Genomic DNA, 16,045 nt, shown 5'->3' with positions numbered 1-16,045 from the left:
TAAATAGAGGTTAAATTGGAAAAGTCAACATAGCGGATAGTCAAATATGAGGGCGAGTGTACACTAAAACAATGAGGTCGGCCGTATTCTATAATGGTCTCTACTTTTTTTTTTTTTTTTTTTTTAAATAAAAAAATTTAAAATGTTCGTACGCGGAGCAAAGAAAGGAGGGGTTCGAAGCGTGAACTTATCCATTAAATCCATTATAAAACTGGTGGGACTTTGATTCCCTCGGAGTAGTTGAAATTCAATTCAATCAACAGAGAAGAAAAAGAAGATCCAGAAACTCGAAAGCTTCCATCCATCTTCAATGGCGTCAAGGAGAGGCTTAGCCTTCGGATTCGGTTTCCATTCCAAACCTAACTACATCTATCCAGCGTCGGAGCCACCCGCCGTTCGCGGTACTGAATCTTATGCCGACAACCTCTTCGACTTCGACGAGGCGGATATCTGGACGTCTGCTCAAACTCCGCCGATAGAATCGAGGAAGATCTTCCCGATCTCGAAGAAACTGCCGAAGAGAAGTAGCGCTGCGGCGGAGAAGACGGTGAAGGCGTCATCGTCATTGCCTGTCAACATTCCGGACTGGTCGAAGATTCTGCAGAGCGATCAGAGCAAACACGGCCGGCGTGAAGCAGCGGAGGAGGATTTTGACGATAGCGACGATGATGACGACGATATGTGGCGGGCGCCGCCGCATGAGTATTTGGCGCGACGGCGAGGCGAATCGTTTTCGGTTCACGAAGGGATCGGAAGGACGCTGAAGGGCAGAGATTTGAGAATGGTGAGAAATGCAATTTGGGAAAAAACTGGGTTCGAAGATTAATTCAAATTTAATTTTTAGTTAGCGTCCGTATAATTAATATTATAATCAGTACCGGAAATTATACTCAAAATAATTATTAGAGAATTTTGATGAAGTAATTTAATGTAATTTTTCCATAATTTATTTCATTTTCTTTTTGGTTATTTGTGATTATCTGTATTGGAAACAGTGAATTTTTTGTGATTCCAAATCTGGAAACTTCCATTAAACATAATTATCTCCAAGTTTAAATACTTAAATTCGGATGCTTAACGACTAAGCAACCCATTTAGTATTAAATTATAATTATTAAAGCAATTTAATTGCTTAGAAATTTTTTTAATTAATTGAAATGGGAGTCGGTGAGAAAGCAATGGACAAGCTAGAGCAATTCTTTGAGTAAAATAATTAATATCTTTTCTTGCTTGCCCAATTAAGTTATCCTCTTTTATTAAAATTTATTTTTAGAATTTTCTAATTATTTTAATTATATCAATTTATCAATATTTAAAATAATAAGAATTTTGTAGAAATATATTTAAAATAAATAATAAAGCTTAAAACTAAATGTAAATTCAGATTCCTGACGTGGCAACTTTTGATTTGCCAAAAAATGTGTGGATATTTTAAATTAATAGGTTTTTTTATTGTTTATTTTTTATTTTTTAAATTTCTCAATAAACTAAAATTGAGCGTGTGAAATAAATTTCATGAGGGTTAGAAACGCGTAATTATTTAAAAGAAATAAGTCAATTTTGTAACGGTTACAAGGTGAGACGGATATATTATAAACAATTTGGTTATTTATTGGACATGATTCTCAATCCTCCCATAAGCCACGTGACGACGTACGGTTTAAAATTACACTAATAACCTTTTATGCCACCGATAATATAAATTGTAATAAAAGATATTAAAAAAAAAATAATATAAAAAAATTAATTATATTTGTAAAATTTTAATAAAAAAAAGTTTCACCTATGAATATATAATTTAGTTTGAAAGTTGGGCACCAAAGGGGAACAAGAGGGACCATAGAGAATAGTTCGTAATTGGAAGCAGCCAGAATATTGCTCCTCTAGTGGAATAAGATATTCCTGTCCGGAATAAGAATCCACATGGAGATTTGGAAACGTGAAAAAGCATCCAAACACTCCCCAAAAAAAAGTGGGAAAATAAAAAAGAAAAGGATAATGGGAATAATAATATGCAAATAAAAAAAAATTCAATAAATCCACGTAATAAAAAATATTTAAGCGTTTTGCAATTTCATAATTAATTTAATAAAAAAAATTAATCATAATTGAACTGAGTTTGAGATGAATGGTCGTGTATCATAGAATTATAATATGTTAAAGTCACGTCCATGATTTATATAAACTTTACAGATACGAGAATAGCGATAAATTAGTCGATTGAAATACAACAAAAAAATTGGATACGTGGTATGTCCGACATCGACCATTTTAATAATTTAACCATCATATTTAAATATCCTATTAGAATTAAATTTAACAATATATTAACAATTATTTTTTTATTTTTATTTTTGCTTAATTAATTAAGATTAAGATAGAGATTAAAATATATTATAGTAAATTTAAATTATATTATAGTTTTTTTTTTCAAAAAACAGGCGGTTAGGGAGTCGTTATAACTTGGCAGTTGGCCGTTTTATATTTCAGTCATACTATATATTATTAATTAATACTAAAATATTAAATTCGAAAATAAAGTATTGACAAAAATGAAAATTGGGCCTTATTGGGCCGGGTTAGACATTTGAGCCCAATCATGATGGGCTAACCGTACACTAGTCTGCCTTCAGAGAGAAGTTTCCTCCGGCCTTCACCTTCGAGGTTGTCGCCGTCAATTCATCGGCCATTGACCTTACAGAGAGGGACATGGGGAGAAATCAGAAGCAAATCTTGGTAGGTTTGGCTGCGGCGATGTTCTTAGGATTGGTGGTGTACATGAGGCTTTGGACCATAGACTATTCCATGTCTACCGATGAAGCCGAACTGCTCAGGTCTGGATCTTACATTTTGGTTTGTTTTTCTCGTTTTGTAGGCTATGATTACAGAAATTTGTATGAAAAATTTAGGAAATCGTACTGATTCCGCTTAATCTGTGTTTTCGGGATTTCGAAATGTGAAATGGAGTAAGATTATTATATCGGTTAGATTTAAATTGATCGTTAATGGATTATTTAGGAGGCAGTTCGACCTTGCGAACCGCGAGGCAATGGATGAATCTGCGGAATGGCGTCGTATGTATGATCACGAACTAGACAGAGCCAAAAGTTGTAACAGTGAGCTAAATAAGGTCAGCATCTTTAGGGTTAAGTTTCCATGAAGATCGATAAAGTCAGTGGATTTTTTTCCTCGCTGCATTGAATTTATATTTTGGCATGATTTGTTTATTACTTTTCTGAGACCTGTTGTTTGAGGGCGGTATGCTTGAATTTTGTTTATTATTGTTGCTGCTCCTATGATCTACGGATTGTCAATCAAAAGATTCAAAACATTTTTGCATTGCCAACCGGCAAAGAACTTGTTAAATGCGAAATTAGAAATGCTCGTGTATAGAACAAGTAACTCTCTGTTCTTGGCAGTGAATGATGAAATTTTTCTCATATTGTTGATCTCTTATTTGCATTACGTTGCTGTTTCAAGTAACTGGTTTAAGTGACATATTAGCTTAAGTTTTTGTTCATAAGATAATTGAACATAGTACTAGAGCACGAAGGTTTGCATTCAATCTTTGTCATATGATTTTCTTTCCTATTAATAATGGTAGTCACTCGTTGAATCTCACCCAATTTTGAAATCTTCGAGTGAGAAGAGTGTTAAAAAGAGTGTGAAAGATTAAATATTTCGTAACCCGTTGATTTGAACTTTCGAGTTTAGGGATTATTTAACAAACCCCACGTGGTAGAAAGTTTTTTTTGTATACATTTGATGATCACTGATCATGCTCTATATGATTTACAGCTTAAGGAATCTTTTGAGAAGGTAGGGGATGTTGCTAGAATCAATCAGAAGTTGACAAATTTGCAAGAGGTAACTCCTTGATGTAACTATATAGTTATCGAGTTTGGAGTATCTTAACTGAGTAGTAAGTTGTCTACTTAATCTTTCCTTCAAAAACTTAGGAAATGACTTAAGAAATCCTTGCATAATATCACATACATGCAAAGAAATGCTATCGTTCGTCTCGAGAACTAAAATTTATCTTGTATCTGTAAGTATATATGGTTTTGACCCCTTAAACATGTCTGTAATTTTCAGGAAAACGCTGCTCTCCGTAAAGAAGTGGATGCCTTACAGCTAAGGCTAGAGGCCGAGAGGTCGAGGTGTGGCTCTCAGTAGAGCTCGTCGACAAACACCGTAAAGAATACTAATACCGAATTTGAATTCTAAAATGTCTATAACAAAAGTTGCTGGGCATGGCTTGTGATGGGAAGTAGAACTAAGTACTAAACCAAATGATGAACTTATGAAGGTCGATGCGTATTTCTCTTTGTTATCGGCAAATAAAGAAAGGGTTTACCTGGACTCTAGAGGAGAGGCGATTCTGCAATTCCATGAGACCACTGACTTTCTCTTGCTTTTTAATGTAACGTCAACATCAGCTAGCGATGGGCTGTTACACTTAAACTCAACAAAGCTCAGGGGAAAGGTAAGATCCTCAAGTTTCGAGTAAGTTCGTCCGATAATTAGATTCTCAAGTCTCAACGCACATGGGAATGTTTTGTAGAGGGATTGCATGAAAGAAAAAAGGATGGAGCTTTCCTATTTGTAGCCATAAGCAAAGGTGTGAAATAAAGGTAACAAAAAGGGAGGTTTCTTTTTCTTGAATCAAGTGTATGTAGTAAAAGTTTACTCTTTTCCCCCCTACTTAGAAACCAAATCAGACTACGAAAATTCTTCTGAAGATCTGTGTTTTTGTTTCTTGAAGTAAATTATATTTTGAAGGATTAAATTCAAATGGAAACAGCCGGCAGTTAAAAAGTTTTTACTGTTCTCGAAGTGATTAATGATTTTGAGATAGTTAATTGGCCTATGTAATTAGAATAATTTTATATATGAATTATAAATAAATAGTATAGTAGCAGTTAGATTAAATTTCTTTTCCTCACATTGTTAGAAGTAAGTGTAAGTTTTTTTTAAAAATTATTTCATAAAATCAAAAGACTAAATTATATATAAAATAAAAAACAATAATTTGATTTCAAAATCTATTTTATTGATATTTCTTTTTAATTAGAAATGCAAAATTTTAATTTTTTTTTTTATATTTTTTTTGATATTATAAAGTGGGGTGTTATTAAAAAGTTTGATGTGATTAAATTGGTGAATGTGAAATTATATTGAAATTAAATTGAAAGAAAATAAAAGAATTTGGGATATAAAAAAAGACGACATGTCGTAAATGTGGGTGGGAGAGTCTTAGTGAAGCGCAAATGTAGAAGAGAAGGAGGAGGAGGCATTGGAAGCGCTTGACTCTCAGTTCTGTTCTTTGTTTGCTTTAGACTCGCTACCTTCCATCGAAACATCTTCACGATCATCTAGGAATGTTCCCATTTCTTACATTCTCCTCCTCCACATTTTCCGCCATTTTCCTCCATTTTCCTCCATTTTCCTCTTCCCCATTTCTCTCCATGTTTTAGCCCTTCTCTTCCCATCACCACCCATGCCCACCATGAAATTAGGCATCAAATCGGAAGCATTTCATCGCGACGGCCAAACCTGGTAACTCCTTTTTCTCATTTCCATTCCCGATCACGATCTGGATTACACAACCTTCATTCTGTTTATTATGATTTTGTATTAATGCCGATTCATATGCTTTATAATTTCACTCTCTGCTTCTCTTAAATGATTACTCTGTATTTTACTACTCGTTGTATGATTGAGATTGTATCGTTTGCTGTTCGTTAGGCTTTGCTCTAGTGGATTACCTAGCGATGTTGCGGTTGAAGTTGGGGATATGTCTTTTCATCTTCATAAGGTCTGTTTGTTTTTGTGTTGTATGAGTTTTCAATTGAATGAACAGATTGAATTTTTTTTTTTTTTTTTTTTTGGTAAATTGCTTAATTGTTTTTCCATCAGTTTCCTTTGCTTTCGAAAAGTGGGTTTCTAGAGAAGCTTATAGAACAGCTTCCCAGTGAGGATGGATCCGGTCGTGTTCTGAAACTTCATGATATTCCTGGTGGAGCTAAAGCTTTTGAACTTGTTGCTAAATTTTGCTATGATGTTAAAATAGAGCTCACTTCTTTGAATATAGTCAGTCTTAGATGTGCTGCAGAATATCTGCAGATGACTGAAGACTATGGAGAAGGGAATTTGATTTCTCAAACAGAGGTTTTTCTTAATGAGGTCTTTGGCAATTGGACTGATACCGTAAAAGCTCTTGAAACTTGTGAAGAAGTTGGTGCATATGCAGAAGAGGTACACATTGTGTCAAGATGTATTGATTCCTTGGCTGTCAAAGCTTGTGCAGACCCACAATTGTTCAATTGGCCTGTGAAGGGACAGGAGAATGCCCAAAGCCCCAATGGGACAGTTCTATGGAATGGGATATCTTCGACCACGAAGCCACAGCCTACTGGTGAGGATTGGTGGTACGAGGACGTGTCGTTTCTTAGATTTCCCCTGTATAAGCTTTTTATTTTGTCTGTTGAAGCTAAAGGATTGAAGGCTGAGAATATAGCTGCATCATTAATACATTATGCTAAGAAGAATATCCCCTTGATCAATAATCAATCAAGCTTCAATGATATGAACCATGTTGGCTCAGGAGCCACAATTTCTACAAATTCTGAAGTAGATCAAAGAGTCCTGCTTGAGGAAATTGTGGGGTTACTGCCAAGTGTAAAGGGTGTCACCACCACCAACTTCCTGATTGGGCTCCTCAGAACTGCTATGATTTTGCATGCTAGTCCATCATGTAGGGAAATTCTAGAGAAAAAAGTAGGCAGTCAATTGGATCAAGCTTTGCTTGTTGATTTACTCATTCCTAACATGGGGTATACAGTGGAGACTCTTTATGACATAGATTGCATTCAGAGAATTCTGGACCATTTCATGTATATATACCATGCTACAACTGCATCTTCTCCTTGCATAGTCGAAGAGGGACAGTTAGTCGGTGGAACGGATACGCTGACCCCTTTAACGATGGTGGCAAGTCTGGTGGATGGATATCTTGCAGAGGTAGCTCCAGATGTTAACTTGAAGCTGCCAAAATTTCATTCTCTTGCTGCTGTGATCCCTGATTATGCTAGATCAATGGATGATGGAATTTATCATGCCGTTGATGTGTACCTAAAAGTAAGAGCTATTTTCCCCACTTGCATCAGGCATAAGATCAATTGCTTTTACGTCAAGTTCATCTAGATTCTGAGTGTTCATGTTCTTCACCATGTCTTTAATCCAATTGGGTATTAAAAGTAATCTGGTTTATAGCTTGTGGATATTGGCATCAATGTTCTTAAACCCCTTATGCAATAATGATTGATGATCTTTGCAGAAGGATAGAATATCAGTGTAGATCGGTTTTGAAACTTTAGTGGGCTGATAGTATTTGCAACTTGTTCAGGCTCATCCTTGGCTTTCAGATTCAGAGAGGGAGCAACTATGTAGATTGATGAATTGCCAAAAGCTCTCTTTAGAAGCCAGTACACATGCAGCGCAGAATGAGAGGCTACCTCTTCGAGTAATTGTTCAAGTTCTATTCTTCGAGCAGCTTCGACTCCGCACGTCGATATCTGGTTGGTTCTTTGTTTCGGACAATCTCGAGAACTCGCAGCATCCTAGTCGAAACTTAGGACTTCCTAAGAACGATTGTTCTAGGCCAATGGAGTCTAGTGCACAAGATGGAGAACAGGGTGGTGGTGGAAAGGATGTAAAAGAGAGAGTTTCAGAGCTTGAAAGGGAGTGTGTAGGCATGAAAATGGAGCTTGAGAAGCTGGTTAAGGCAAAGAAAAGCTGGAGCCTTCTTCCAAAAAAGCTGGGATTCAGAAGAAAATCACAGCCTTGCATCCCAAAGGCAGATGATGTAAAGGAACAGACACCCTCTGCGAGTGCTCCACAAAACAATGGAAGTGGTGATGTGGGCCAGGGAGTAGTTGAGTAAGTGAGTATAGATGAATTAGTTCATAGATGGATAAAACTAATCATTCTCTAGCTTTTGTAGAATATTTTGAGCTTGGATTTTTGGTTTCCTTCTTCATGGATTCTAATACTCTTAGAGCGAGCATCCTTGTCAATTCTTTAATGTCTAAAATTTGACTGATTTTTGAAGTTGTAAATTAGTATAATTTGAAATAGTGAAGCCAAGTCTCTATCGAATCGTTATATGGAAGAATTTGACCTTTATTATTGAAGTTCTGCGATCCCTATTTGGTTGGGAAGGTAAACGAAAATCTCTCTCTAATATATGCATTTTAAAATTGTGAGGGACCAAAACAGACAATATTTACAAACAGTGGGCTTTGACTATTACAAATGATATCAGAGCTAGACACCGAGCGATGTGCCAACACGGATGTTGGGACCCCAGGAGGGGTGATGAGTCACCGGACAATGAGAGGCACTGGTTGGTGTAGGATTAGACACTCTCTATAGTAGACGGGTTTTAAAACCGTGAAGCTGACAACGATATGTAACAAGACAAAGCAGACAATATCTACTAACAGTAACTCGTCTCCCACCAAATCCACTCGTCTCCCACCAAATCCAATCTATCAAATCGTTATCTTGAAAAATCCGGTTTCAAATATTCAACCATCCTCTTTCAAAAGAAGCTAAAAATGGCTTTTTGTTCCTTAAAAAGAAAGAAAGAAAGAAGTGTAATGAAATGAAGGTAGGCCAAAAGTAGAAAATACATATATAAGTTGCCACTGAAGATGGAAATGTCATCAGAGCTACAATCCTATACTTACAGCTTTTCAAGGATATAAAAAGTTTCAACAATTAAATGTAGTAGTAGCCCTTTCAAACAATGACACTGAAATAAACGAATTTACAAAAAAAAAAAAAAAAAAAAAAAAAAAACTTCATACTAGACGCCTCCATTTGCAAAATTCTTCATCATCATCATCTTCTTCAGTTCAGAAATCACCTGGAGATATCACAATTTTGAGGGTAGCCAAGCTGCTCTATCTCCCAACTTAGCTTTGAAGCAACTCTTTCATGGCAAGGCACATACTCCTGCACACAACAACCAACTCTTTATTTGATTAATGGAGTTCACAAACACGAGCTTTTTTGTTGATGATATAAGTTTGCTCAAGAACAATATATTTGCTATCATATTTTAAATACAAAAACTTGAAACAATCGATATTATAGTACTCATGAAACTATGTTTTGTAGTTTTGGTATTTGATGATACCTCCAACTTCTTCACTAGCTCCTTCGCTGATGGCGCGGAAACGATAATTTGACGCGCACTTGGACTGACGAATCCCTCCTCCACAGCTTTATCAATAAATGACAGCAATGAATTGTAATATCCATCAACATTCAACAGCCCCACCTGCAGTTTTCAGTGTTCATTTTGTTCATATTCAGTAACTATCACAGCACTGGAAAAAGTAGCAAAAGAAAGAGCACTCACTGGCTTGTCATGGATCCCAAGCTGCGCCCAAGTTATCACTTCTAGTAGTTCTTCCAGAGTCCCATAGCCACCTGCATTCATTTCATATGTAGTAATATTACAGCTGCTTGTGCAAAATCATGCAGATGATCCATCCAAAAGAAGCAATTAGGGGCATAGTAAGCAAGGGCCAGTTGAGCAAAGTGAGTCAAAGTAGTCTTTTTTACTCTACATGGCAGGGGAAGAGGTAATCAAGGAAATCTCTGTTTTTACCCTACATTTGATATGATATTATTCAAGGAACTCTCTTTTTCAGTGCTGATATTGATGGGTCAATGATGCTTTCTTAATTAATCACATGGCTTAGTGTAAGAAGAAGAAGATGGGCCGTAGCAGCAATAAATGCACAGCGCCATTAATGCAGATGGTGACAAAGATTGTTTTAAAAAAAAAAGTGAAACTAAGAAGGCTACAAAGACAGGCACCGAAAGCAGAAAACAATATATTGTTAATTTATGGGGGGAAAAAAGGGGAATAAGATGACGATTGCATGTTTTTATTTACAGAAGGAAACAAAAGGGAAGATGATAAAGAGGAAGAGGGCATTTTAGAGCTTTGACTGACTGTCAGATAGTAACTTATGAGTGAAGTAAAATGAGAAAAAGAGGTAAGTTTTGAAGGAGAGTCATGATGGAGTTTTGGGCCATTTGTTGAATGCCAAAGTAAAAAGGTGGGGTGCTGCTGAGATATGAACACTACGTTTTGATTGCAATTATGCTCAAGAATTTTCAGTGCAAGTAGAAAATGTGATATGTCAGGCTTTTTTGTATAATAATCACCTGGCAAGGCAATAAAAGCATCTGAATGCTTTGACATCTCTGCCTTTCTTTGATGCATATCTGCCACTGCCTTCACTTCCCCTACAGTTTCACCAGTCAGCTGTAAAAGGAAATAATGGAATACAATAGGTTAGAGAGAGAGAAAGAAAGAGGTCTTAAAGCCTTGTTTGGAGAGAGAAAATGATGGGTTTGCATGGGGAAAAGGGATGAAATACAAAAAATGATAGAGAACCCACGTAGATTTAGAAGGAGCATCAAATATTTGGATGTAAAAATTTCTATCTACCGAATGCATTTTAAATCCGAAAGAAGAAATCCAAATGAGACAATATTACTAGTGCTAGACTTTGGCCGTTACAAATTAAATCAAAGATAGACATCGAGCGATATACTAATAAAGAGGCTAAGTCTTAAAAGGGGTGCAAACAAAGACGCCAGACTCCGAAGGAGGGTAAATTGAGGGGTTCTACATCAATTGAAGAATGTAACAAGTACCAACGAGTACATTAAGCATCAAAGAAGATAGATAGTGAGATTACACGTTAGTTGAAGAGAATAACGAAACATTTTTTTATAAAAGTGTGTAAACTTTCCTTACCAAACACATTTTAAAAACATCCATAGAAAACACAAAACAAATCTAAGAATACAAATGATAACACATTTGAAAAATTTAATCTATCAATGGAGATTGATATGGTTTTAAAAAGTTCAGAGAGCTGCAAGCTTCTGACTATTTGGGCAGTATTATCATGGATAAGGCTCACCCAAGCAGTATGAGAAAGGCAGATCTTGAGCCACACAGAAGAATGTAGCGGAAAAGGAACTATTAAATGAAAGAGAGAGAGAGAGAGAGGAAAAGGAAGATGACAAAAAAACTAGTAAAAACTAAAAAGCAGAGGAAAGTGGGGAGAGTATCACAGAGAACAATGAGTTGTTGGAATAAATAAATGCAAAATCAGATAAAAGGAAAAACAGAACAGTCCCTTTCTTGTGATATATATATATATAACGAAATGAGCAGAGAAAAAGATTGGAGACTTTATGACACTGCTAAGCTACAGACATACCTCTCGAGGCATGAGCGTCTTGGGTATAACCCTGCGCAAGAACAGTATCATGACGAGGTCAGTAGTACGAAGGCTTGTAATGGTGAAGAAACAAAAGAACAAAAACAACCTTAAAGGACCAATCAAAGTGAATAAAAGTAAAAAAAAAAAAAATGGGGGGGATACCCAATGACATGCCGACCGCCATCATGAACAGCTTGCGAGACCAGACCCATCAGCCCTATGCTGCCCCCACCGTACACCAGATCAATGTTCCTTGAAACCTTAAAAAAACAACCAAAATCATCATTTCAGGAAGTTTTACGAAATGGGGTTGAGATCATTTTGTTTGTATTTTCATATTCAGTGCAAGATAGAAGGGTAAGTTTTAGGCCAAAACAGTGAAGTTCTTGCTCAAGAATTATCACAAACACCTGATGTGCAGAATCAGAAGACATCTCAATCGAAGATCAATGGAAGACGAGACAACCAAAGGATTATATCATCAAATCATTCAAATGAAGGGAAGTAATGTTGAACAATCTATAACGCAAATAATGATCCGAACAGAAAAATGGGAAAATTAGTTACCAATTCGTTGGCGAGTTCAATGGCAGAATCTTGGTAGCTTCTCTTCTTGCCATGGCTGCTACCACAGAACACACAAATCCTCCTAAACTTGGATTGATTCACAATCACATCCTCCATTGTTGCAAGTTCTAATTCTTTACCTTCTATTCCGTGTTTCACTCCGTTGGATTCGGTTAAAAAGTTTAGCAATGGAATGAAAAAGGTGCGGAGAAACAGAGCATCAATTTGTTCCAACTGGGTGTTTGAGTATGCTCCCCAATCACATACAAACGCCACCGAACAAAATCAAAAAGCGTGAAAGGAAAAAGAAAAAGAGAAAAACAGAAGAAAACTGAGAGTCTCTGTTCTTTCTTTCTTGGTTCTCTCAGTCTCTGTGGGGAATTTGGGGTAACTGGTGGTGGTGCAGCCCTCTGCTTCCCTCATTCCCTTCCCTTTCTTTATAGTAATCTTTCATACCTCCTCGCACGTGTGTACTTTCCGGCACGCTTCCCAAACTCATGCCTCTTACCATGCTCCATTTTTTTCAATTAAAAATATTATTAAACTAAATTATATATATATATATATATATATAATATATCCCAAAAATACATCTATATTTTTAATCATTTTAAAACTAAATTAAAGTAAAAAAAAACATTATAACTAATTTCTCTGTAATAACAATTTTGAAATATTTATGAAAAGTCTTATTTAAATACACTATAATGTCTCGAAGTTATATATATATATATATATAATTTAATTAAATTTTGATTTTCTAATTGATTATATTTTATCGTTAAATTATTAATTTAATCTTTATATTTCGAGTATGTAATGATTTTTTATTTATTTCCATTTTTACCCTTTTAAGTTATGTTGGAAGTAAGATGATATTATGTTTTTATTTTAGGGTTTGATTATGTTAATTTTCTTTCCTTTCTCCAGCTATAGTCTGCCACTATGAGGAGGTTAGTTGACACAAAGTATTGGCTATTTAAAGCTATTTTTCTTATCGTCTCTATTTTTCGTTGATAAGTCGGTATTTTTGCGTTCCTATCGTGTTCATCCCGTTATATTAAATGATTCTGGTTGTTTATTAATCTATATAGATGTAATAATATGGAGAAGATTGAAGACGGGTTTTTTGAGTTAGCTCGCTCTTGTGGATCACGACCCTTTTCCTCGAACATTGTGACACGTGTATCGCCCATAACCTCTTGTGAGCTCACGACCCTTTTTCTCGTACATTGTAACAAGTTGTTCATAATTATTTTAAAAGCTACTATAATTTCAACCTAAAATATAGCAATATAGTTTAATTCAATTTTTTTATTTATTTATTGAAATTTAGGAGTATTATTTTTTAAATAGAAATAACTTTTATTAATTTATGTTGCATATTAAAGATTTTTTCATAATTTCCAAAAAAAACATGTAGTTTTAAAAATACATTTGAGAATTTTTGAAAAATTAATATATAAATTATATCATTTATTCGATTATGTAAATAAAATTAATGATATCTTACGAAGGTATTACCAAATATGGGAATTGGGTTCCCCCACAGCAATTGTTGTGAGTGTGTTAAGATCAGACATGGAGTACAGTACAATTGTGACAGTTGGTATTAGAACCACACTTTAGTGTTTAATCGAACAAGATAGTCAGAGAAATGAACCCAACGATAGAATGCAGGCAGCAGTGACAGTTTGGTATCAGAACCACATTTTAGTCGAACAAGATAGCCAGAGAAATGAACCAAACAATTATTTATTTACGGTACTATTTAACCTAAATATTATCAGAATTATTAAGTAAAATAAATAACATCTGAGCCCTACCACTTAGGCCTTTCATTCCCTCCATCTGTATTTCTTCTTAATTATTAACTTTCCACAAATAATTAAAAAGATTTTTTTTTTTTTTTTCTTGAGAAAAAATATTCTCTCACCCTTTGACGTGGCAGGCCAGGGGCATCCCAGTCTTTTATTATTTATTTTATTTAATTCCCCGCCCCTGACCTGCTGGCCTGCTTCGCTATAAATAACACCCTAAATACCTTCCCCCCAGAACAAATAACCTCCATAAAATTTATTTTTTTAATTTAAATTTACTTTTTTTTTGTTAAATTTCTAAAAAAAAAAAAGGAAAAATCACCCGACATTTAATTATATGAAATTAAGATAAAAAAATAATTATTTCGTAAATATATTTTAAACTGTACTAATTATACGACTGACAATGATATGTAACGAGACAATATTTATTAACAGTTATTATTTATTTATTTAATTAGTTAATTATGAAAGATTAAAAAAAGGGTTTGAGTGGACATTAGGACATGGGTTTACTTATTTGGTTTGACCAAATGTCTCTGACTTTATTATTATTATAATTTATAATTATCTGACAAAAGTATGGGTTTATTTTAATTAATTAAATTTAATTAAACCCTTAGAGATTATTATAAGAATTAAATTATTTAACTTTGCAACTTATATAATTATTTTTAAAAAATGATATATTTTGATGCAAAAAAATTATTAAAGATTGTGTGGAAATGAATGGTAATAATTTATATGGCCACAAATAATTACTATATGGTGCCATGCAAATTGAGAACAAAAATGTGAATAAGGAATTCTAATAATTTATATGGTCACAAATAATTACTATTGGTCTTCTTATTACCATACCCAATGTCATGCAAATAGAGAACATAAAAGAAACAAAATAATTTCGTATACTCATTTAATTTTAATATAAGCTAAGATCAACGTCATAAATTCATATCATGAATTAAATAGATTTGATTGCTCGAGAATTTGTTTAGAATGATACTTATAATTAAAAAATAGTTTAAACATTTAATTACGGATAATTTCTGAGGTTAAACTGTAAATTTGATCCAGAGTCATGTCTAAGATTTAGTTCAGGATTCAGAATCTAGATTCGGTACCTGATGGATTTTACATTCCTCTACATTCTGTGCGTTGTGCGTTATCAGAAACCAACATGGGTTCGTTTGACACCGAAAAAAACGAGCATTTTGTTGGTATATGTAGTAACTTTTAATTCTTTTACAATTTTCTTACACAGGTTCGTTCATGTATTTATCTTTTGCTGAGGTGGTTACATACCCACCAACCAACTTTCACCTCAGTTCATCCTCGAACCATATCTTAGTGGGAGAGTGTAACAACCCAGATCCACTGATAGCAGATATTGTTTTCTTTGGACTTTCCCTCAAGGCTTTAAAACGCGTCTGCTAGGGGAAGGTTTCCACACCTTTATAAAGGATGATTCATTCTCCTCCCCAACCAATATGGGACATTACATAGAGGTACTGCACCAATGTCATTTGTAACGCTCTATATCCAAGATTCAGATAAGAATTTCATTAGAATCAGTCGACAAAATTCTAACATTATCTAAATCATAGATATCAAAATTATAATTTAACCGAAAAGTTCAATTAAAAAAACATGTCGGACTCACACTAACATTATTATATCATAATATTAATAACTAAATCTATTATAAAAAAGTTACGAGATCGCATACACATACAAAAGCAAACCCTAAGTCCACATAGCTCGATAAATTAAATAATTATTATCTCGAAATTTAAATTTAGAATATAGACGAAAAAAAAAAAAAAGTAGTATGGTAATAAATATTGGATGTAGGAGTAAATAATGTATGATTTATTTATTTGAAGATTAATATGAATATTTAATTTGGATGGGTAAAAGAAATAATTAAATCATATGGTCAGAAATATTTGGATTTGGATACGTTTTCTAAATTACTGCTTGTATTATATTCAAATAATACATATTTGCCTTTATTGTAAGGTCATGGATTCAGATTTAGTTTCTATATGCTATCATAAATAAATTAAATTAAATTAAATTAAAATCAAATTTCGACGCTGAATTTAATTATATTTATTCATAATTCACTCATTGACTGCGCCTTTCATTTTGTCAGACTATTTCCCCCCTCTATTTATTGTTTATAAATGTTAATTAACCATTTATTTATTTAATTTAGATTATATTTTTATTTTCTAATTAATTATTTAATAACGCCAAAAATTATATTCCACAACACCGCACGTACGGACACGTGAGATTTATTATTTGATTTTTTTTTTAAAAAAAAAATTA

At 34.1% G+C, this 16,045-nt stretch overlaps 4 protein-coding genes across 6 annotated transcripts; 3 read left to right on the top strand and 1 right to left on the bottom strand.

Moving 5' to 3' along the window:
• The first annotated feature begins 185 nt into the window (after nt 1–185).
• On the top strand, nt 186–969 carry LOC111800495 (protein S40-4-like). Its single transcript, XM_023684212.2, has one exon. It carries the CDS (start codon nt 311–313, stop codon nt 824–826), a length of 516 nt encoding a protein of 171 aa, XP_023539980.1. The 5' UTR covers nt 186–310; the 3' UTR covers nt 827–969.
• A 1,682-nt stretch (nt 970–2,651) lies between these two features.
• Nucleotides 2,652–4,387, top strand: LOC111800610 (uncharacterized). Its single transcript, XM_023684386.2, has 4 exons — nt 2,652–2,834; nt 3,019–3,130; nt 3,799–3,867; nt 4,096–4,387. Exons 1-4 carry the CDS (start codon nt 2,710–2,712, stop codon nt 4,174–4,176), a joined length of 387 nt encoding a protein of 128 aa, XP_023540154.1. The 5' UTR covers nt 2,652–2,709; the 3' UTR covers nt 4,177–4,387.
• Nucleotides 4,388–4,416: 29 nt separating this feature from the next.
• LOC111800608 (Phototropic-responsive NPH3 family protein) lies at nt 4,417–8,166 on the top strand. 3 transcript variants are annotated; one of them, XM_087126419.1, is made up of 5 exons: nt 4,417–4,486; nt 4,565–4,634; nt 5,749–5,818; nt 5,920–7,140; nt 7,409–8,166. In XM_087126419.1, exons 3-5 carry the CDS (start codon nt 5,798–5,800, stop codon nt 7,943–7,945), a joined length of 1,779 nt encoding a protein of 592 aa, XP_086982545.1. In that variant the 5' UTR covers nt 4,417–4,486; nt 4,565–4,634; nt 5,749–5,797; the 3' UTR covers nt 7,946–8,166. The 3 variants fall into 3 exon arrangements, with proteins under 3 accessions (XP_086982545.1, XP_086982544.1, XP_086982543.1); XM_087126418.1 differs by lacking the exon at nt 4,417–4,486 and having other exon boundaries at nt 4,507–4,634; XM_087126417.1 differs by lacking the exons at nt 4,417–4,486; nt 4,565–4,634 and adding an exon at nt 4,917–5,559.
• A 677-nt stretch (nt 8,167–8,843) lies between these two features.
• Nucleotides 8,844–12,294, bottom strand: LOC111800671 (cytokinin riboside 5'-monophosphate phosphoribohydrolase LOG3). The gene is made up of 7 exons (XM_023684475.2): nt 11,889–12,294; nt 11,484–11,581; nt 11,319–11,349; nt 10,249–10,348; nt 9,431–9,501; nt 9,206–9,349; nt 8,844–9,021 (listed from the first exon to the last, which is right to left on the bottom strand). Exons 1-7 carry the CDS (start codon nt 12,003–12,005, stop codon nt 8,929–8,931), a joined length of 654 nt encoding a protein of 217 aa, XP_023540243.1. The 5' UTR covers nt 12,006–12,294; the 3' UTR covers nt 8,844–8,928.
• Between the last annotated feature and the right edge of the window lie 3,751 nt (nt 12,295–16,045).

Source organism: Cucurbita pepo, chromosome 8 (genome assembly GCF_057944985.1).
Source record: "Cucurbita pepo subsp. pepo isolate OVF chromosome 8, ASM5794498v1, whole genome shotgun sequence".
NCBI classification, from domain to species: Eukaryota; Viridiplantae; Streptophyta; class Magnoliopsida; order Cucurbitales; family Cucurbitaceae; genus Cucurbita; species Cucurbita pepo.
This window is presented reverse-complemented; position numbering and strand designations above follow the sequence as displayed.